Source organism: Manis javanica, chromosome 3 (assembly GCF_040802235.1).
Source record: "Manis javanica isolate MJ-LG chromosome 3, MJ_LKY, whole genome shotgun sequence".
NCBI classification, from domain to species: domain Eukaryota; kingdom Metazoa; phylum Chordata; class Mammalia; order Pholidota; family Manidae; genus Manis; species Manis javanica.
This window is the reverse complement of record NC_133158.1, coordinates 82,034,978-82,058,879: the sequence shown is the minus strand read 5'-3', so window position 1 is coordinate 82,058,879 and position 23,902 is coordinate 82,034,978. Positions and strand designations below refer to the sequence as shown.

The window sequence follows — 23,902 nt, the reverse complement described above, 5'->3', positions numbered from 1 at the left end:
TATAAGAGAATATAATATATAAACACTTTGAAACTCTAACTTATAAAGATAGCATATTAAAAGACTTAGATTATACAGAATGAGTCTATATAAAGGATACCACCTAAATAGTTGTGTTTTCCTTAGAAATAATTTTTATGTATGTGTAGTTCTAATAATACTTCTGATCTGACTCACACATACATATTTTCAAATATAGGCTGCTGCTAGTTAATACAATATAATTATATTTATGTTGAGGATATTGTTAATTTTACATAAGGAGAACTCATTAGTGAAAATGAATATGTAATGCCATATCATGTAACACCTTCACCATGCAAAGTTGCTAAAACAGTACAGAAAAACCTCCTAAGGAAAATTTGATATAGCTTTCCTATGCTTTTCCAGACCTATTTTCAACACTGCTAAAAGGGGGGAAAATTCAAGAAGGCACTGAAGAGACCACCTCACCAGACCCTGATGTTACTTCTCCTCTGGATGTACATGCTGCAGCTCCATAGGAGCCAGGTTGGAAAAGTTTCTAGGAAAACAATATATTCATTAATAATATATATTTTTTAAGTAGAAAGATTCTTTTTATATAGCAGTTTGTCTTTTTAGGCCCCAGAGTTAAGTTCATTAAAAAGTCCATATTTTTAGTTTGAACATTTATCTCTTAATTGCTAATTTTTAAAAATATAAATGAAAACATCTGGCTTCATAAAAATATATTTGAAATGTGATGGTTGTTAAGCATGAAACTTTAACTAACTAAAGAACATCATGCTTCTGTTTTTTAGAAACAAACTCTCAAAAAAACCAAGCTATATATCCAGTATAATAATAGCATATGAAGGTAAATAATATAAATTTGTATCAACTTTTTCAAGCTCTTCTGTGTATACTACATAAATGGCAGTAGGTAGTGTCTATAATGCTCTTTTTTTCTATATCTCCAGCTCAATGTATATTTTTTCTCCTGATATTGAGAGTTTAAAAATAATAAATATTTATGTGGTATTGATAATTCTCTGTTCCTGGGATGACTTTAGAGGTACAGGTCAGTGAATTAGCAAAATGACCTTAAAAAGGCATTTTTTCTAAGACTAATCTCAAAATCTAAATTTCAGATTTTATATATTTTAAAAATATAATGTATATCCTCTCAGAATACTGAAATGTTTTGCAATAAGGAGGGATGATAGTAATTCTATGAATAGAGGTTGCACATAACAATTACTGATATAAATAATGTATTTAAAGAAATCATAGTTAAGACTTCAAAGATATAATTGCCCAGCAATAATCAAAATATATAAATGAGAATGAAAAAAGAGTTCGACTTATAGGAACAAAAATAACTAATAAATAAAGTTAATTTTTAAATGTAAAATATAAGAAAAGTAGTAAATAATATCCCTGACATGTAAATTCTGAAATAATAATTGCATTAAAGTAGGAATTATCTTTGTGTATATATATATATATATATATATATATATATATATATATAAAATATGATATATGCAAATACATATATTTTTGCATCTATCTAATACATATATGTATATATATATGCTAAAGTTAAAATAGCATGTATCTACATGTCTTCTTCATCCAAGCATGGTACTTCTAAAGTTTAGGACATCTTTTCTAATTGCTTAGAATCCTCTCACTAACATTTTCACCCCAAAAAACAATAATCTATATTTCATTTATACCCTTTATCACATTTGCCTTGTATTATAATTACTGTTTCATGGGAGTATGTTTTATTTTTTTCCTCTTCTTTCTCTACCAATTAAATTGTAAACTTGTCGAGAGAAGTGGTCATATCACAATATACCATTATGATTCTGTCTTCTATGAGTTCTAATAAATTGATTTTAAAGTAGTAATTAGTAAGAAAGTATGTTGATAGAATTCAATGTAAAAAGTCAGGCATTAAAATAAATATTTGGTCAGAAAATGTGCTTTATTAACTTGCTTGAAAATAAGCCATCAGTTTCCAACATTTTGTATTTATTAATTTTAAAAGCATTTATGACTGTATCTGCCTGAAAACTGTAAAGCAACTCTGATATATGTGCCTACTCTCTTTCTTAATGGCCTAACACAATGCTGATTTGGACAGAACTAGAATGGTGGTTGAAATTATATTTTAAAATTCTATCATTCTCATTTTGTATTGAGTAAACACTCAATGAGACTGAAGTGGCCAGTTATCAGCTTACATAAAGTAAGTTATAATAAACATTAAATAAGAAACATTGTAGGGTTCTGTATTTTTTGTAATGAGCACATCATTGACAAAATTGGCTGCTCTTAGTTCCATATTGTATGGATCAGCAAAACTGAAACAACACAGACAACAATTAACAAGAGGAAAATGGACCAAGAAAGAAAATATTCTAATGGATTGAGATAGAGAAAAACCAACTGCATTAACCTGTTGATATAATGACTTAAACACACAGATTTTAGTGAAGAAGAAAAGGTCATAGTAGATTAGTTTCAGGAGTTCCGTGGGCCAATTTAAACAGTAGGTCTACAAACACCTTCTCCTAATGAATGAAGCAAGTTTCCAGAGAGACTATAAAAAGGGTTGTAGTCCCATAGAAACAATCTGGGAACTAAAAGGTAATTTAGTTCAACCCTCTCATTCTGTCTTATATTAGAGACTATATTTATATCAATGTGTGTGTACATATACATATATGTGTGTATGAATATGCACATATGCATATACAATCATCTTAAAAATTGTAGGTGAAAGGCTAGCAGCCTACATTTTCCTAAGAAAGAAATTATAAAAATTATCTAATAATTGAAAATAAGGGAGATAACAAAGAAAGTGAATTTAAAATTTTGGAAATTAACATTGAAATGTAAGAATGATAACTTGTGTAGTCCATGATATATATTCTCTGATATTAACAGTGTTATTCTAATGCATCATCAATTGTATTATATGCATCAGCATATAAATATGCTGCAGTGTGTTCATCCTTCTTCAGCTACTGCACATTTTTCTAAAAAGTTACTTGAAAATTGCTTTTATCATGTTGCTTTTACCTCTCCATGAAAGAGGTCTGTGTACTCCCTATCTTCTCTCACAAAACCACCTCAGTTAGACCTCTGTCCAGCTGTTCTCTGAAACAACTCAAGATTACTTCTCATACTCACATTGTCAAATTTAGAAGTCCATTTTTAGCCTTTTCTTACTTGATTTATCAGCAGCATTTATCTGATTTAATAGCTACCTCTTTTTTGAAACAGTTGTGTGGGTTAGCTTCTGTAACATTTTGTTCTGTTATGTTTTCCACTTTCTTGTCTGGTTTCTACTACAGGGCTCAATAATTTGATTCTTATATTCCATTTACTTTCCATAGGTCTAATTTAGAAGACCTTATATTAATGAATCCTGAATTTATATTCCATCCTGGAGTTCTCCTCTGAACTCAGACTTGTTTACCCAGAATTGTACCTGCTCAACTTGGATGTCTGTCAGATGTCTTATATATCCAAAACTGACCCCCTAATTCACCCACCTCAACTTGATCCTTCTGTAATCATCACTATCATACACAAAAAAGGGAAAATACAGCATTCTGGTAACTGTAGATAAAACCTTGGAGTTATATTTGATTTCACTTTTTCCAAAACATTATAATAGACTCAACAGCAATTTTATGTGGCTTTACCTTAAAAATATATTCAGAATTTGGTTGCCTTTTAACACCATTATTGGCAATATTTTAGCCTGTGATGACCATAGTATGGAGTGCCAAAGTGGAAGAGTTCCTTGAAATGAAGTAGTCTTCACTCACTCTGTACTGTCTGAATTGTATATCTGCACAAATGGAATAACTGAGAATAACAGGTTTCCAACTTAATCTAAAAAGTTCTATCTATTCCTAGCTCCCCAAAATTATAGACATGTATGACTTTGATCAGAATACTTAAGTTTCATATCTAGTTTCCTCATCTGCAAAATAACTAACATCACCTACTTCATAGATTTTTGAGGGTTAAATTTTAAAAATTAGTCATTTAGTGAAGTACAAATATTTTAATAGATTTATATATATAATTAAATGATGAAAAATAGCATAAATCTCTATCAATTAAGTTGATAGGTTGAAGTTGAGAACTTTTAAGTATATCTTAAAAGCCACAGAAAAGTGAAGGAGAGCAAATTTGCAATAATTGAAACCATTATGGTTTTGGGTGGGGAAAAAGATGATGGCATGAGAAGGGAGGCAGAAACCACCTCCAAAATCCAAATAAAACATGAAAATACAGCAAAAACAGCTAATCCTGAGAGTGACCTGAAAACTGCAGATCAGACTGCTTACATCTGGGGAAAAGAGAAGCTTCACAGAAAAGGGTAAAATATCAAAGCTGTGATCCAGTGGGACCCAAGCCTGTCCCCCACCCCAGCTCACAGGCAGGAGGAAGAGAAAGAAAGCAGGGAGGGAGAAGAAGCCAGGACTGCTAAACACACACCCCTGGAGATCTGCTCTGAAAGCACAAGCTGACATTACGTGGTACTCTGGAGATTAGAGTGGTTGAAAAACAAAATCAGGCAGAATACTCAGAGAGAATGAGATTCCAGCCACATGAGGTGAAAAGGTACCCATAGTCAGCCACTCTTGGACAAAAGACAGGCAGGCATTTTGAAAGACTTCCCAACAGCAAGAGAGGTACTAAAGGGGTAAGGATTATATGGAGCTTGCTGCTCAGGAAAAGGGACAGGTGGACAAAATCATCCTGGCAGACTCAGCCCAGCAGTTGGGAACTTTCAGGAGTTTCAGATGATCCATTGCCCTGCTGGCAATGCAGCACCAAGGCCCCCAAACTGCGGTATGCAGATTGCTGCCCCTTTCTTCAGGTAGGCCCTGGTCTGCACATCATGCCATTATGCCAGGCCAGCCGGAAGGCAGCCCCACCTACAATAGTTACAGAGTTGTAATGCAAAGGCTCCCCACACACACTGGGCCCACGGGACCTGGTAGTGGAGGCAGGCACTGCAACCAGGAAGAAGGAAAGAGCTGTCACCAGAGAAAATTAAACCACAGTAAAGGAAGTACACCAATGAATTACTAAACAAATGCAAAATTAACTACCCAAAAAGTCAGTCAAGGGATATAAAAAGAGTACAGAATATAACACCTAACATATAGAGTTGAGGAGGAAGAAAAAGAAAGGAGAAAAAAGAACCTTTAGATTTTGTTTGAAATAGCATAATTAATGATTTAAGTTAGATTGTTAGATTGTAAAGAAGCTGCCCTTGAACCTTTGGTGACCACAGATCTAAAGCCTACAATGGCCATAAGTACATATCCATTGATAATCAACCTAAATGTAAATGGACTGAATGTACCAATCAAAAGACATAGAGTTACAGACTGGATTAAAAAAAAGACCCATCTATATGCTGCCTACAAGAGACTCACTTTAAACCTAAAGATATATACAGACTAAAAGTGAAGGGATGGAAAAGATATTTCATGCAGATAATAGGGAGAAAAGAGCAGGAGCTACAGTGCTTGTATCAGACAAAATAGACTTCAAAACAAAGAAACTAACAAAAGACAAAGAAGGACATTACATAATGATAAAGGGGTCAGTCCAACAAGAAGATATAATGATTATAAATATCTATGAACCCAACACAGGAGAACCTACATATGTGAAACAAATACTAACAGAATTAAAGGGATAAATAAAAAGCAAATCATTCATTTTAGGAGATATTAACACTCCACTCACTCCAAAGGACAGGCCAACCAGATAGAAAATAAGTAAGGGGGCAGAGGCACCAAACAACACATTAGAACACATGGACCTAACAGACATCTACAGAACAGTCCACCCACAAGCAGCAGGATACACATTCTTCCAAAGTGCACATGGAACATTTTCCAGACTAGATCACTAACTAGGCCACAAAAAGAGCCTCAGTAAATGCAAAAGATTGAAATTGTGCCAACCAGCTTCTCAGACCACAAATCCAGGAAACTAGAAATAAATTATGTGGAGAAAACAAAAAAGCCCACAGACATATGAAGGCTCAACAACATGCTCCTAAATAATCAATGGATCAATGACCAAATAAAAACAGAGATCAGGCACTATATGGAGACCAATGAAAACAGCTCAACACTCCAAAACCTTTGGGATGCAGCAAAGGCAGTTCTAAGAGGAAAGTATATTATTGCAATACAGGCTTACTTCCAACAAAAATAATCCCAGATAACAGTCTAAATTCACAATTAATGAAACTAGAAAAAGAAGAACAAATAAGGCCCAAAATCAGTAGAAGGAGGGACATAATAACTAATAGAGCAGAAATAAATTGAGAAGTATGAAACAATAGAAAGAATCAGTGAAACCAGGAGCTGATTCTTCGAGAAAATAAATGAAACAGATAAAACACTAGAATGACTTATCAATAAAGGAAGTGACTGAATATGCATAAACAGAATCAGAAATGAGAAAGGAAAAATCACTAAGGACACCATTGAAATTCAAAGAATTATTAGAGAATACTATGAAAAATTATATGCTAACAAGTTAGATATCCTAGAAGAAATAGACAACTTTCTATAAAAATACAACCTCCCAAGACTGACCCAGGAATAATCTGAACAGGCCAATTATAAGAAATGAAATTGAATTAATAATAAAAAAACTGCCAAAGAACAAATCCCTGGACGTGATGGCTTCACTGCTGAATTTTATCAAAGATTTAGAGAAGACTTAATGCCCATCCTCTTTAAAGTTTTCCAAAAAGGAGAAGAGGACGGAATACCTCCAAACTTATTTGAGGAAGCCAGCATCATCCTAATACCAAAACCAGACAAAGACACCACAAATAAAGAAAATTATAGACCAGTATTCTTGATGAACATAGATGTAAAAATACTCAACAGAATATTAGCAAACCAAATTCAAAAATACATCAAAAAGATCATCCATCATTATCAAGTGGTATTAATTCCAGGATGCAAGGATGGCACAATATTCAAAAATCCATCAACATCATGTACCACATCAACAAAAGGCCAAAATCACATGATCATCTTCATAGATGCTAAAAAATCACTGACAAAATTCAACATCTATTTATGATTAAAACTGTCAACAAAATGGACATAGAGGGAAAGTACCCCAACATAATAAAGGCCATATATGACAAACCCACAGCCAACATTTTACTTAACAGCAAGAAGCTGAAAGCTTTTTCTCTAAGACTGGGGACAAGACAAGGATGCCCACTCTCCCCACTTTTATTCAATATAGTAGGGGAGGTCGTAGCCACAGCAATCAGACAACACAAAGCCATGAAAGGCATCCAGATTGGTAAAGAAGTTAAACTGTCACTCTTTGCAGATGTCATGATATTGAACATAAAAAACCCTAAAGAATCCACCCAAATACTACTAGAACTAATAACTGAATTCAGCAAATTTGCAGGATACAGAATTAATACACAGAAATATGTTGCATTTCTATATACTAATGATGAACTGGCATAAAGGGAAATCAGGAAACAATTCCATTCACAATTGCATCAAAAAGAATAAAATACCTGGGAATAAATCTAACCAAGGAGGTGAAAGACCTACACATATGAAAACTACAAGACACTCCTGAGAGAAATTAAAGAAGACACCAATAAATGGAAATACCTTCTTCTATGCTCTGGATAGGAATAATTAATATTTTCACAGTAGCCATCCTGCCTAAAGCAATCTAGAGATTTAGTGCAATCCCTTTCAAAACACCAACAGCATTCTTCAGGGAACTAGAACAAATAGGTCTAAAATTCATATGGAACCACAGAAGACCCCAAATAACCAAAGCAACACTGGTAAAGAAGGTTAAAGCTGGGGGCATTATGCTTCCCAAATTCAAGCTCACTCTAAGAACAGTCCATAGATCAATTAAACAGAATAGAGACCCCAGACATAAACCCACACATATATGGGCAATTAATATATTTTAAAGGAGCAGCCTCTTCAACAACTGGTGTTGGCAAAACTGGACAGCTACACGTAAGAGGATGAAACTGGATTATTGTCTAACCCCCTACACAAAAGTAAACTCGAAATGGATCAAACACCTGAATGTAAATCATGAAATCATACAACTCATAGTAGAAAACTTATACAAAAATCTCTTGAATATAAACATAAACTGTTTCTTGACCACATCTCTTTGGGCAATGGAAACTAAAGCAAAAATGAATAAATGGGGCTATATCAAACTAAAAAGTTTCTGTACAGCAAAGGACACTATCAGCAGAACAAGAAGGCATCCTACAGTATGGGAGAATGTATTCATAAATAACATATACAATATGGAGTTAACATCTAAAATATATAAAGAACTCACCTGCCTCACTCAACACCCAAGAAGCAAATAACCCAATTAAAAAATTGGCGGAGGATCTGAACAGACACTTCTCCAAAGAAAAAATTCAATGGCCAACCGGCACATGAAAAGATGCTCCACATTATTAATTATCAAGAAGTGCAAATTAAAACCACAATGAGATACCACTTCACACCAGGTAGGATGGACAACATAAAAAAGACAAGGAACCACAAATGCTGGTGAGGATGTGGAGGAGGAGGAACCCTCCTATGCTGTTGGTGGGAATTTAAATTGTTTCAAACATTGTAGAAAGTTATATGGAGGCTCCTCAAAAGACTAAAAGTAGAAATACCATTTGACCCAGCAATTCCACTCCTAGGAATTTACCTGAAGAAAACACTATCCCTGGTTCAAAAAGACAGAACCCCTCTGTTTATTGCAGCACTATTTACAATAGCCAAGATATGGAAGCAAGTGTCCATCAGTAGATGAATGGATAAAGAAGAGGTGATACATATACAGAATGCAGTATTATTAAGCCATAAGAAGTAAACATATCCTACCTTTTGCCACAGCATGGATGGAGCTAGAGGATATTATGCTCAGTGAAATGAGCCAGGAGAAGAAAAACAATTACCAAATGATTTCACTCATTAGTGGAGTAAAACAACAAAGCAAAACTGAAGGAACAAAACAGCAGCTGACTCTCAGATTCCAAGAAGGGACTAGCTGTTACCAAAGGGAGGGATTTTGGAGGATAGGTGAAGAGGGAGGGAGGCAGAGAGAAGGGGATTAAGGTGCACTGTGATTAGCATGTATAATGTACATGGCTCACGGGGAAGCAAGTACCATGGAGAAGAGAAGTAGTGGGTCTATAGCATTTTACTACAATGACTGCAATGGGGGTGGGGGAAATTGATAATATGGGTGAATGTAACCACAATATTGCTCATGTGGAACCTTTATAAGATTATCAATGATACCTTAATAAAAAAACAAAACAGAAAATATTATGGTTTGCTGCACAGGAAATAATATCAAAATATATGTGAAGAAGAAGAAATATGGTAAAATTGTAATAAATGAACATTTTCTCTATAAAAATCCTTCATGTGATTTTAAAAAGTAGAGATCTATACATGTTTTGGGTAGATATTTTCCCTAACCATTTAAAAATACGTTTGAGAGCAGAATTGGATATACCATTGGATAGATCAGTTGTTTGCACACTGAATATACCATTTCATAGATCAGATGTTTTCTTATACACTTTATATGCTTTGTACATCCTATTAAGCCATCAAGGAAACTTTGTATGACTATTTGTCATAGAAGATAAAATTCTATGAGTACTCAATCTGTATTCTGTTGCAGGTCATGTTGGACCTTGGTTTAATTTTGGATACATTTGAATATCTCTAAATATATTTTAATTACTTAAGTGTATTTAAAATATATTTTAAAGTTTATGGTTAGTGCATTCTTTAAGCTGCAGGAAGTTGTTGCAAATCTTACTGTTATTTTGTTTTCCTGAAAGTTAGGAAAACAGATATTAGGTATTTTAAAAATTAATTTTAGGGTAAAAAAAGTCAACAAGTACTTAAAATGTAATTACATTTTAATGAAAATTAGATAAAGTGGTTTCACATTATAATGTAAACTCATGGTGGATGAGAAAGTATTAACATCTGGTTTAGTGAATATTTCTCTATATCTGGACATGCCTCCTTATATCAGAAATTCAAGGAATTTATAGGTATATACCAGATCCAAAATAAATGAGAATCTCGCCAATTGACTCTTTATTGAACCAAACACTTATACCTACTTACCAAGATGGCTTACTGGGTAGTAATCAACCAGTATTGATACAACAGAGGATTGGAGCAAGGTATTAAATGTTAAGCAGTCCTAAAGCTGATGGGTTTCCTGAAACAAAGTTTTGTTCATGCACTGTACATTGCCTATTTTGACTGTATCCTAAAATCTGATTGAGTGGGACATTTGGAAACCGTGCCTTAGAGTCTTCTGTTGTGCTTTTGCCTACTCCTGTGTGTGGAATTTTGTTGTGTTCCATATATCTTTTCATAACACTGTACAAAGGTGGTACTAGATGAAGCTTTGGTGTGAGATTATTATGTCAGTTGCACTTGATTGTTAAATCAAAAGTGAGAACACTGCTGCGTATTTATAGGCATATACCAAGTCCAAAACAAATGAGAATCTGTCTACGTTACTAATAAATAGAGTAGGAGTTGTCAGTTGTTTTTCATTTCTTTTAAATTTAGCTATACTACAGAATTTAAATGAAGTTATTAAAATGAAAATGATAAAACAAAAGTAACTACTGGTATTAAAAGGTATGAAGTAAATAGAAAAAAGTATAATATATTTGTGAGGAGGTGGGCTATGAAGTCGAAACTCTGTTGCATTATTAGCTATTTAGCTTTGGTCACATTACCCATCTTGTGCCTCAGTTTCTTTATTTGTAAAGTTAGGCTAATAATAGTTAATGACTTCATGGGATTGTTTTGATAATTAAATGACATAATTTATGAAAAGTGCATGTTAAATACTACAGGATGTTATTATTCTTGAAATTAAATCTCAATCACTTATAGGGATTACAAAAAATTTACATAGTGTTAAAATAGGTAACATTTTTAATGACAGAAAAAAGGTAAGAATGAGGAATGTGGGGGATTAATATAATTTCTGAAATGTTTAACTTAATGCAAATACAATATTTTTGTATCATTAATGTGCAATTACTTAAACAACATTATGGTTACTAGACTTCCCCTATTATCAAGTCCCCCCCCACACACACCCCATTACAGTCACTGTCCATCAGCATAGTAAGATGCTATAGAATTATTACTTGTCTGCACTATATATATTGCCTTTCCTGTGTCCTCCCCCCCTCCCCGCTACATTATGTGTGCTAATTGTAATGCCCCTTTTTTCCCCTTATCCCTCCCTTCCCACCCATCCTCCCCAGTTCCTTTCCCTTTGGTAACGGTTAGTCCAGTCATGGGTTCTGTGAGTCTGCTGCTCTTTTGTTCCTTCAGTTTTTCTTTTTTCTTATACTCCACAGATGAATGAAATCATTTGATACTTGTCTTTCTCTGCCTAGCTTCTTTCACTGAGCATAATACTCTCTAGCTCCATCCATGTTGTTGCAAATGGCAGATTTGTTTTCTTCTTATGGCTGAATTAATATTCCATTGTGTCTTCTTATGGCTGAATTAATATTCCATTGTGTATATGTACCACCTCTTCTTTTTCCATTCATCTACTGGTGGACAGTTAGGTTGCTTCTCTTTCTTGGCTATTGTAAATAGTGCTGCGATAAACATAGGGGTGCATATGTCTTTTTCAAACTGGGCTCCTGCATTCTTAGTGTATATTCCTAGAAGTGGAATTCGTGGGTCAAATGGTATTTCTATTTTTAGTACTTTGAGGAACCTCCATATTGCTTTGCTCAATGGTTGACCTAATTTACATTCCCACCAGCAGTGTAGGAGGGTTCCCCTTTCTCCACATCCTCGCCAACATTTGATGTTGTTTGCCTTCTGGATGTTGGCCATCCAAACTGGTGTGAGGTGATATCTCATTGTGGTTTGAATTTGCATTTCTCTGATGATTAGCGATGTGGAGCATCTTTTCATGTGCCTGTTGGCCATCTGAATTTCTTCTTTGGAGATGTGTCTGTTCAGCTCCTCTGCCCATTTTTTAATTGGCTTACTTGCTTTCTTTTTGTCAAGGTGCATGAGCTCTTTATACAATTTGGATGTCAACCTCTTATCGGATATGTCATTTATGAATATATTCTCCTATACTGTAGGATGTCTTTTTGTTCTACTGATGGTGTCTTTTGCTGTAGAGAAGCTTTTTTTAGTTTGCTATAGTCCCACTTGTTCATTTTTACTTTTGTTTCCCTGGCCTAGGGAGATATGTTCATGAATAAGTTGCTCATGTTTATGTCCAAGAGATTTTTGCCTATATTTTTTTCTAAGAGTTTTATGGTTTCATGACTTGCAATCAGGTCTTTGATCCATTTTGAGTTTACATTTGTGTATGGGGTTAGACAATAATCCAGTTACATTCTCTTACATGTAGCTGTCTAGTTTTGCCAACACCAGCTGTTGAAGAGACTATTTACCCATTGTATATCTATCATTCCTTTATCATATATTAATTGACCATATATGCTTGGGTTTATATCTGGACTCTCTATTCTATTCCACTGGTCTATGGGTATGTTCCTGTGCCAGTACCAAATTGTCTTGATTACTGTAGCTTTGTAGTAGAGCTTGAAGTCAGGGTGCATAATTCCGCCTGCTTTATTCTTCCTTCTCAGGATTGCTTTGGCTATTCTGTGTCTTTTATGGTTCCATATGAATTTTAAAACCATTTGCTCTAGTTCATTGAAGAATGCTGTTGGTATTTTGATAGGGATTGCATTGAATCTGTGTATTGCTTTAGGCAGGATGGCCATTTTGAAAATATTAATTCTTCCTAGCCAAGACCATGGGATGAGTTTCCATTTGTTAGTGTTCTCTTTAATTTCTCTTAAGAGTGTCTTGTAGTTTTCAGGGTATAGGTCTTTCACTTCCTTAGTTAGGTTTATTCCTAGGTATTTTACTATTTTTGATACAATTGTGAATGGAATTGTTTTCATGATTTGTCTTTCTGCTAGTTCATTGTTAGTGTATAGGAAAGCAACAGATTTCTGTGTATTAATTTTGTATCCCACAACATTGCTGAATTCAGATATTAGATCTAGTAGTTTTGGAGTGGATTCTTTAGGATATTTTATGTAAATATCATGCCATCTGTAAACGGACAGTTTGACCTCTTCCTTGCCAATCTGGATGCCTTTTCTTTGTGTTGTCTGATTGCTGTGGCTAAGACCTCCAGAAATATGTTGAATAAAAGTGGTGAGAGTGGGCATCCTTGTCTTATTCCCAATCATAAAGGAAAGGCTTTCAGCTTCTCACTGTTAAGCATAATGTTGGCTGTGGGTTTGTCATATATGGCCTTTATTATGTTGAGGTACTTGCCCTCTATTCCCATTCTGTTGAGAGTTTTTTCATGAATGAATGTTGAATTTTATCAAATGCTTTTTCAGCATCTATGGAGATGATCATGTGGTTTTTGCCTTTTTGTTGATGTAGTGGATGAGGTTCATGAATTTTCAAATGTTTTACCATCCTTGCATCCCTGGGATGAATCCCACTTGATCATGATGGATGATCTTTTTGATGTATTTTCAAATTTGGTTTGCTAATAGATTGTTGAGTACTTTTGCATCTAGGTTAATCAGGGATATTAGTCTGTAATTTTCTTTTTTTGTTGTGTCTTTTCCCTGTTTTGGTATTAGAATGATGTTGGTCTCGTAGAATGATTTTGGGAATATTCCCTTCTCGTCTGCTCTTTGTAAAACTTTAAGGAGGATGAGTATTAGGTCTTCACTAAATGTTTGATAAAATTCAGCAGGGAAGCCATCTGTTCAGGGATTTTGTTCTTAGGTAGTCATTTTATAATGAATTCAATTTCTTTGCTGGTAATTGGTCTATTCATATTTTCTGTTTCTTCCTAGGTCAGCTTTGGAAGGTTGTGTTTTTCTAGAAAGTTGTCCATTTTTCTACTTTATCCAGTTTGTTAGCATATAATTTTTCATAGTATTTTCTCATAATTCTTTGTATTTCTATGGTGTCCATAGTGATTTTTCCTTTCTTATTTCTGATTCTGTTTATGTGTGTAGACTCTCTTTTTTTCCTGATAAGTGTGGCTAGGGGTTTATCTATTTTGCTTATTTTCTCGAGGAACCACCTCCTGCTTTCATTGATTCTTTCTATTGTTTTATTATCAATTTTATTTATTTCTCCTTTAATCTTTATTATGTCCCTCCTTCCACTGACTTTGCACCTCATTTGTTTTTCCTTTTCTAGTTTCATTAATTATGAGTTTAGACTGTTCATTTGGGATTATTCTTCTTTCTTGAGGTAAACCTGTATTGCAATATATTTCCCTCTTAGCATGGCCTTTGCTGCATCCCACAGATTTTGTGTTGTTGAATTATTATTTCATTTGTCTCCATGTTTTGCTTGATCTCTGTTTTTATTTGTTCATTGATCCATGATTATTTAGGAGCATGTTATTAAACCTCCATGTGTTTGTGGGCTTTTTCATTTTCTTTGTGTGATTTTTTTCTAGCTTCATACCTTTGTGATCTGAGAAGCTAGTTGGTACAATTTCAGTATTTTTGAATTTACTGTGGTTCTTTTTGTGGCCTAGTTAATGATCTATTCTTGAAATGTTCCATGTGCATTTGAGAAGAGTGTGTATCCTGTTGCTTTTGGATAGAGTGTTCTGTAGATGTCTGTTATGTCCATCTGTTCTAATATGTTGTTCAGTGCCTCTGTCTCTTTACTTATTTTCTGTCTGCTTGATCTGTCCTTTGGAGTGAGTGGTGATTGAAGTCTTCTAAAATGAATGCATTGTGTTCTATTTCCACCTTTAATTCTGTTAGTATTTGTTTCACATATGTAGGTGGTCCTGTGTTGGATGCATAGGTATTTATAATCATTATATCCTCTTGTTGGATGGACCATTTTATCAGTATGTAATGTCCTTCTTTGTCTCTTGTGAGTTTGTTTGTTTTGAAACCTATTTTGTCTGATACAAGTACTGCAACTCCTGCTTTTTTCTCATTAGTTGCATGAAATATCTTTTTCCATCCCCTTACTTTCAGTCTGTGTATTTCATTGGGTTTGAAGTGAGTCTCTTGTTGGCAGCATATAGATGGGTCTTGTTTTTTCATTCATTCCATACCTGTGTGTCTTTTGATTGGTGCATTCAGACCATTTACACTTAGGATGATTATTGATAGGTATGTACTTACTGCCTTTAGATTCGTGGTTACCAAAGGTTCAAGGGTAATTCCCTTCCTATATAACACTCTAATTTAACTCACTTAGTGTGCTATGACAAACACAACCTAAAGGTTTTTTATTTTTTTCCTTCTTTTTCTTCCTCCTCCATTCTTTGTATGTTATGAACCATATTCGGTACTTTTTGTCTATCCCTTGGGTGACATCTATTTAGCCTTAGGAATTTATAGGAGTCCATCCAAAATGCACTGTAGAGATGGTTTGTGGGAGTTAAATTCTCTCAGCTTTTTCTCATCTGAAAATTATTAAATCCCTCCTTCAAATTTAAATGATAACCTTGCTGGGTAGAGTATTCTTGTTTCAAGGCCCTTCTGCTTCATTGCATTAAATATAGCATGCCACTCCCTTCTGGCCTGTTGGGTTTCTGTTGAGAACTCTGATGATAGCCTGATGGGTTTTCCTTTGTATGTGATCTTTTTCTCTCACTAGCTGCTTTTGAAAGTTTGTCTTTATCCTTGATCTTTGCCATTTTAATTATTATATATCTTTATGTGGTCTTCCTGGGGTCCCTTCTGTTCAGAAATTTATGTACCTCAATGGCTCAAGAGACTATCTCCTTCCCCAAATTGGGGAAGTTTTCAGCAATTACCTTCTCAGTGACACTTTCCATCCCTTTTTGCCTCTCTTCTTCTTCTGGTACCCCAATAATGTGAATGTTGTTCCGTTTGGTTTGGTCCCAACAGTTCTCACAATATTCTTTCATTCTTAGAGATTCTTTTTTCTCTCTGTGTCTCAGCTTCTTTGTATTCCTCTTCGCTAATTTCTATTCCATTTTCTGTCTCTTCTACATATAATATGCTTTTAAATCCCTCCATTATATCTTTCATTTCAGATATGGAATTTCTTAATAATTGAATCTCCAATATAAATTCTTTCCTAAGTTCTTGAATATTTTTCTGTACCTCCATAAGCATGTTTATAATTTTTATTTTGAACTCTCTTTCAGGAAGATTGGTGAGTTCAGCTTTCAGTTGGCCCTTTTTATGGGATTTTTGAGATTTTTGTCTGAACCATGTTCTTTTAATGTTTCATATTTCTGTGTGGTGCCCACTAGTGGCCATAAGCTCTAGTCTCTGGAGCTGCTCAGCCCCTAGAGTGAGATTGAGAGTCATAGGGGAGTGGATCTGGTGCCTAGGGGAAGGAAAATTCTGTTTCCTGATTCCTGTCTGCAGTGCCTGACTCCAGTGTCAGAGCCAGTGGGCCAAGCACACAGGTGTAAGCCTCTGTGCTTTGCTTTTCTAGCATTTGTAGGTGAGGCCTCACTGTGACTGGCCTGATGCCAGCACAGTGACTGCCGGTTTGCAAACCAGTGCTGGAAGGCTAGGAGGGAGGCACAGCAGCCTGCGTGTCACAGTGGGAGGCCTCGGATCTGAGAAGGCTGCCAGGGGGATAGAGTGACTGAAGCTCCTCAAATTTACCAATCACCTGGGCCGAGCAGGCCCAGACAACCTTGTCTAGCTCTCCCCTCCTCTGCACAGTAAGCTCTGTGCAAACCCCGCCCCTTCAGCAGCCCTCTCACTGCTAGGAAGCCTCTCAGACCACCTGCCTTTCCTCTGACACAGAGTTGCAGAATGTGGATTTCCTCCTCCACAAATGGCCGGAATCTCAGTCTCTCAAGCATTCCACCTGTCCCAGCTCCCCAATGTCCAGAGCACCACACAATATAGGTTTCAGTTCACAAAGCAGACCTCCAGGACTGGGTGTTTAGCAGTCTCAGGCTTCCACCCTCTCCCTGCTCCTTTTCTCTTCCTCCTGCCGGTGAGCTGGGGTTGGGGAGGGCTTGAGTCCTGCTGGTTTAAAGCTTTTGTATGTTATCCTGTTTCATGAGGTCTGCTCTGTTCATAAGGTCTGTATGCATTCTGGTTCAGCCTTCTTTCTTGTTGCTCTTTTAGGGTTAGTTGTATTAATTAACTATATTTTTGTACTATTTGTGGTTTTGGCCAGAGTTCTCCATCTCACCTCTCATGTTGCCATCTTTAATCTGCAAATCTGCAAATACAATTTTAAATTGCAGTTTTCCCTTTTTCTCTTTGTTATTTAAATGTTCGTGTTTCTACCACTTTCTCCTCCATTTTCCCTCTGTTGTTTAAACATAGTCTCTCTGGGACATCTTATCTCTGGCTACCATAACCATGCAGGGCTAGATAATCAAAAGAGTTTCTATAGGCCAAATCTTTCCTCTGAGCACCAGTATCATTGTATCTCTGGCGAGGGTGGTTGAAGAGGGAACATGTGTTCCCAGCCTAGGGCAAATAAATCACAAACCACTGAAACCGAATTCAGTCAAAAGAAAAAAACAGGTTTATTGCTTACAAGAAACCTGGCTTCGTTAGTTCTCTGGCCACCTCTCTCATTCCTCCCCGTTTGTTTCTCTGTCCTGGCTCAACTCAGGGCAGAGTAGCTTCTCCCCACCCCTTGTAAATACCTATTGATATGGAGACAGTCAAAGGAGAACAGCTTCTCTCTACCCCTTGTAAACACCTATTGATATGAAGATAGATTAAGGCCAGGTGAGAGATTCTGGAAATATTGCACTTTTACCTACAATCATAATCCAAATTGACTACTGGATATTCAGATCTTTAAATTAAACATTTTATGTCCACTAGCTCAACAGTTTAACATTAAACTCTTGTTGTCATTCATCTCCGCAAAAATATGTCTTTTCCTTACAGTGTCTTCTAATATGTCCTTTTACGCCAGCCTCAGTTTTAAAACCTTCAGTGGCTTGCTTGTCATTATCTAAAATTAGTATGTTTAACAAGTTTTATAGGTTCTTGGATACCTATTGTGTACCTTCCTTTCCAGCTCCATATCCCTTCTGTCCATCAACCTTATGTTCCAACCACAGTGGACCTCTTAATGCTCTTGTAGGCATAGTTTCTTAATGTGCTTTTATCTACCTACAAAGAATTATCTTATATTCCAGTTCTTGGTTTGGCTAAAACTGCTCACTCCCTAATTGAAATACTGATGCCATGCCTGGTCTGTGAAGCCTAGGACCTCTTTTGCAAGAGTTAGTCACTTGATCCCAGGACCCTGTAGTAAAAACCCTGTGCACAAATGCAGGTATAACCTGTATTACCCCTGCTTTTCTGAGGTGTACTGCGTTGTGGCTCTCTCCCTCTTGGAGGTGCAACTCTGTGAAGTCAAAGGCTGTGTCTATTATCAGTTGTAATATATTCACGGAAAAATGACTGTGGTAATTGATTTTTAGAATTGAAACAACTGAACAATAGAAATTAAACAGAAACAACCAGTCATCACTATTCATGAGAGATAACCTTTCAAGACACCTTTACTCCTTAATACCTAATTATTTGTTTACTCTCAAGCCTCCTGATTCTGTGAAGTCAGTTTTGCTTTAGTGTGTATGTCCAAGTTCAACTTAATTCACTTTACATTACTTTATTTACCTTTATTGCATTACATTTCATAGTTGCCATTCTCCCTGATGATATATATTTTCTACCAATGTCTACAATGTCTAGTTCTTCATTAAACATTGAAATATTTTTCAATTCAATTAGTTATCTAAGTGAGGTGGTGATGTCTAATTATCATTTTCTTATAATTTAGTCCACATTTATTTTTTCTTTTACTGTTCCTTTGTTTTGAAGTACATTGTTGACTTTTTGGCATTTTTTTCCTATTTAGTTAATAAGTGATACTCAATGTGGGCAGTGACATTATGATAGTGAAGAAATTCATTTCTTATTTAATTGCTTCTCTGTTTTATATCTCATTTTCGAAGAAGAAAATAACAGAAATTCTCTGGTAGAAGGCAAATTTTCTCCAGTGTGGCAACATTTGTCTCATAAGCAGATACTAGTTCCATAATACTAGTACCATAACATCTAGTTTCCTGTCCTGCATTACTGTTTGTCATTTGATTTAATTTTTTTCTAATGTACTTTATCACGTTTGTGATGTAATCAAAACATACCTATTTTAATTTTATCTTTTGTTTTCATGAAGATGAACCTACTTGTTGAATCAATGGAATTGAAAAGTACTCATTACCAATTTCACAATTATTAATATCTCCCAGTAAAAAGGCACATAATTCTTTGATGAGAGAATTCAGGTACTTAAGAGACAAATTCTGACATCAAGATGCTTATGATATAAAATAGACTATAACGTGTATAGAGCATCATCATAATTATCATAATTCTGTTTTATATTGTATCTTATAGTTTATCAAATATCTTCACTTATTGAGGTAAAATATCCTTATATCAACCCTGTGAAGTCATATCATGTTATTTATTGTACAGATGTACAACTTGAAGATTGAATAAGTTCAAGTAATTAAATTTATTCAAAGTGTTGAAGCCTAGGGTTGAAATCACATCTTCTGATAGGAATTTCCAGGTTATAATATGCACTGTTTCCTTTATTTACAAAGACAGAAAACAGTGTACTGAGCATTATAAATGCGTGCTAGTCCATACCAAACACTCGCAAAGAAGAGCTCTCTATGACCTATATAAAGGGTTTGTCATGAGAAGTAGAATGATCTCTATGGAGGAGAAAAAACTCGGAATTAAAGAGAAGAGCTGACTTACTGTTTCTCAGCAATCTAGACTTTAATTTACTTGGTTTGAGCTAAGGGGAGAGAAGGTGGCTAGGCCTAATCCTGGCAGCTAGGATTCTTGGAGAACTTAATACTTTATTATACCCAAGCTGGACACTTGCCCCATGTTCCATGCTATACTAGGAAGAGACCATCATCATTTAGCATCCCTGATACATGGATCCAGACAAGAGCGTGAGCTATTTCTGGTCTAACCTTCCGTTGAATGACCTGATAAGCACCACTGAGCAGAGTGACTAGTATGTAACAGATATATTTTTAAACTTGCTTTCTGTTGCTCAATGTCAGGGTCAATATTTGAGTTCAGGATTTTCTGGATTTTTCCATAACCTGTGTTTTCCACCATACCATCTAAATTAGGTTTGCCATGCTTTGTTGTATGCCAATCAAATATTTTATATTTTTTAAATAAATCATGTTTGGAAATTCAATTTAATATTTATATTATTGAAAAATAAAGTATAAGGTTTACATTTCCAATTATTAAATCAGCATCGAGAGTTATATTTAGAAATTCATTTGGTAATTATAATGAAAATTATGTTAATTATCAGAACCACATTTACTTCTAACTCAAAGACTTATTATGTTATCTCCTTTCTTCTACTAAGAAGCAATTTTAAAATTGCTTAAAGCATTGCAGAAATTATACATGCTAGCAGTAAAATACTCAAAACAACCCCAAAGTCCATGAAGTAAAATGTGGAAGTTTCTATCTCCTGTTTCCATTCTTAGAGATAACTACTGTTAGAACCTAACCAAGTTTTAATATGTTTCCAGTCCTTTTTTTTAATGCAGATTTATGTTATCTCACTTAACAATATATCATGGGCAACCTTCTATATAAGCACATGCTGATCCATCTCATACTTGCCATTCCCTCTTTTATACCCTGTCTCCAAATCTTTAGCAAGTCCTATCAGGTCAACCTTAAAATATATCCAGACTTATTACATTCACTTTCCTAATCCAGGTTGTCTCTTCTCTCATCTAAACTATTTCAGTAGCATCTTAACTTATGTCCCTTCCTCTCTTGTCTTCTTCAGCATTATATCAACTTATCCAGATAGCAACCAGAGTGACTTTATAAAATGTAAGCCAGATCTTTCCAGTCCTTGTGACAAAACCTTCCAGTCACTTGAAATCTTATTAAGAGCAAAATTCTCACTATAGACTAGTTGAATTTTAGTGAACTTTTCTCTTCAGCAATCACTCTGAATTCATTTCTTACCACTCTCACCCTTGCACACTGAACTGTAGTAGCACTGGACCCTTGCTGTTCCTCAAATGAGCTGTGCTTGCTCCTAACTCATGCCCTTTGATCTATTTCCTCTTCCTTTCATGCTCTTCCCCCAGATTTCTTTTTGTTTTGCCCCATCAGTTAAATTTCAAATATCACTTGATCTCCTATAAAAGAACGCCTCCCTCATTCACTCACAGCTCCTTAACCATACGTTACTTTCCTTTTAGCCTTTTTCACCACTGATATTTTATGCTTCTTGTTATTTATTTTCTTTTATACAATCACCTAATAAATATTCTATGAAAGCAGAGAGTTTGTCTTATATTTTCACTGATATGTACCCTAAGTAGAACACTTTCTGGCACATAACAGGTTCTTAAAAAGTATTTGTTGAATGATTTGAATGATTAATGACCTATATTTACATCTATAGATAGTTAAAATATAGATCAACCATAATTTATCCATTGACCTATTGTAGATACTTCATTTATCTCTAATTTTTCACTACTGGAAGTACTGCTCAGTGAACTTTCTTGTGATATATTTCTGTAGAACATATTTCTAGTAGAAATATTATACCAAATGGTATAAAATTTATATATGATATGTACTGACACGGTATCTTCAAAAAGATGGATTATGTGTATCTTTACAATGCTGTGTGTTTTTGTCCATGGGTGTATTATATCTTTTACATATATGCAGGTTCCCATGTATTTCAATGAGTTTTATTCATATGTGTGAACAAACTTGATATTTATTCATATTGTTTATGGTTTTTAAATGTCTATACAAGAAATATTTAAGGTATTTAGTAATACATATTTTCCAAGGAGACAGAAAGAAAACATTTTTTGGTGTGTGAAGAATATCCACTAAAGTTTTAGAAGTTAGGGTTGGTTCTGTTCAGTATTTTTATCAGTACTCCCAGTCTTTCCTTAACTCATTTTTGGTAAGTTTCAAGACAGTGTAGCAAAAAGAAGTCTATGATCTAAAGAAAAGATAGTGGTGCCTCTACAGAAGCTGGCTGATACCAAAAAAGAAAAAGAAGAAGGGTCATGGTTGGTGCTTTTTATTGAATAATCTTAATTTTAACCTTCACAGACAGAATTCAATGATTTTAAAATATATATAATGAACAACCATCATTGTATTATCCATGTCAGTAAATCTAATATTTCCTACCTTCTCACACACTGTGCTAATGACTTTTTCAGATGAATGCATTTTAATGAAAAAATAAGAGTCACTTGGAAAGTCTTACAAGTAGGAGAAAATATAAACCATGGTTTGTGTGATATGAAAAGTGCTTTGAAGAAATCAACTGAAAAATCATTTGCTGGTAGCTCTGGGGGATAAAAATGTTTAAAACACATGCCTTTTTTTTATAGGTATGTGAATCAGGATTCAGTAGGAAATGGAGTAAACATACTTCTGCATTCTTGAGCAACTGTTCCAGCAGGCCAGCTGAAGGTTGCTAAATGGACAAACGTTCGGTGTAAAAAGAAAATGAAATGTATTTTTTTAGAACATTTTTCAATACATAGGAATCTCTTTACAAGTATATTCCTAGCCTGAAGAAGAAGTCAATCCATACACAGAGAAGTGGCTTAGAGAGTGGTAATTAGAAGAAAATTCTCCCTTGGCATTCTCCCTTCTCCCAGAAGGATATTGAGAAACTGCTAATAAGAAGCACATAGGTGATAGTAACTAATCGGAATGAGTAAATCAGAAAGTTTATGCAAATCCAGAGAGCTATGATCCATAGAACTAAGTACACTACTGCTAACCCAGCATAATGCAAATGAAGACAAATAAAGCACTTATCCCAAACTTGGAAAACAACTACCAGGTTTTTGAGGTTCTGGGAGGAAATCTGATGGACTCTGTTGGTATTTTTATTCCTTGTAGTTGAATGTTACAACTTTGGAATGAAAAAAAGATACATGAAGTAAACAGTGGGTTTCAGAGCTTAGAATTACATAAATACAGGTTCCTGACAAGATAGAAGAAATGTTTTACAAAGACCAAGTGAATTAATTAGCTCCTGTGATCATGAAGTCATTATAATAAAGTTTAATTAAGAGAGAGAAAAAGTTGAGATAATTCCGCAAACTCAGTACAGGTGAGAAAATAAGTATAGAAAATCTGAATCACAGTGGTAAGATAAAAATTGAATGAAATAAAATGCTTAGGGGACTTAACTGTAACTATACTGAACAGAGCAGGAATAATGTGCAGAGTGATTTAGAAAGTAACAAGGAGTTACTGAAAGGAATTTGGATAACAGTAATACAATGGTATTAGTGGATCAAAACATAAGACCAAAAAGGGAGAGAAATCTATGAAGTTTAAGAGCATTTGGAGAATATAAAAAGGAGAAAAAAGAAGTGTTGACAATGATGGATGGATAAGGACTGTACCATATTAAACACCAAGGTTCTCAATTTAATTTCAAAACTGGAACCATATAAATATACAAAATGAGGCCTCTAACATCTGGAAATCTTCTCATATGTGCAGAAGCATGATTTACTCATTTTTAATGAAACTTTCCTATTTCATAATGTAAAAAATATTTCACTTGGAATAAATCAGAGACTGAACAGAATAATAAAAGTTACTAAAGTTTAATCACTTGATATTTTCTGTCAATGTAGCACCGAAAGGTGTGAAAATAATTAGGAATCCTTTTGAACAAATAACCAAGTTACATTGGAATTCTCAGTT

The 23,902-nt window shown here is 34.8% G+C and overlaps 1 protein-coding gene across 8 annotated transcripts in view; it reads left to right on the top strand.

Annotated features, from left to right (window-relative positions):
- The window catches only part of EPHA6 (EPH receptor A6), a 953,598-nt gene that overhangs the window by 183,731 nt on the left and 745,965 nt on the right, over window positions 1-23,902 (top strand). For 2 of the 8 annotated variants that reach the window (XM_073231792.1, XM_073231793.1), the window contains one exon: window positions 391-510. The exons of the other annotated variants lie outside the window; for them this stretch is intronic. In XM_073231792.1, coding sequence (XP_073087893.1) covers window positions 463-510 — 48 coding nt within the window. In that variant the 5' untranslated portion in view covers window positions 391-462. The remainder of the gene's footprint in view (window positions 1-390; window positions 511-23,902) is intronic. 8 annotated transcript variants of the gene reach the window in all.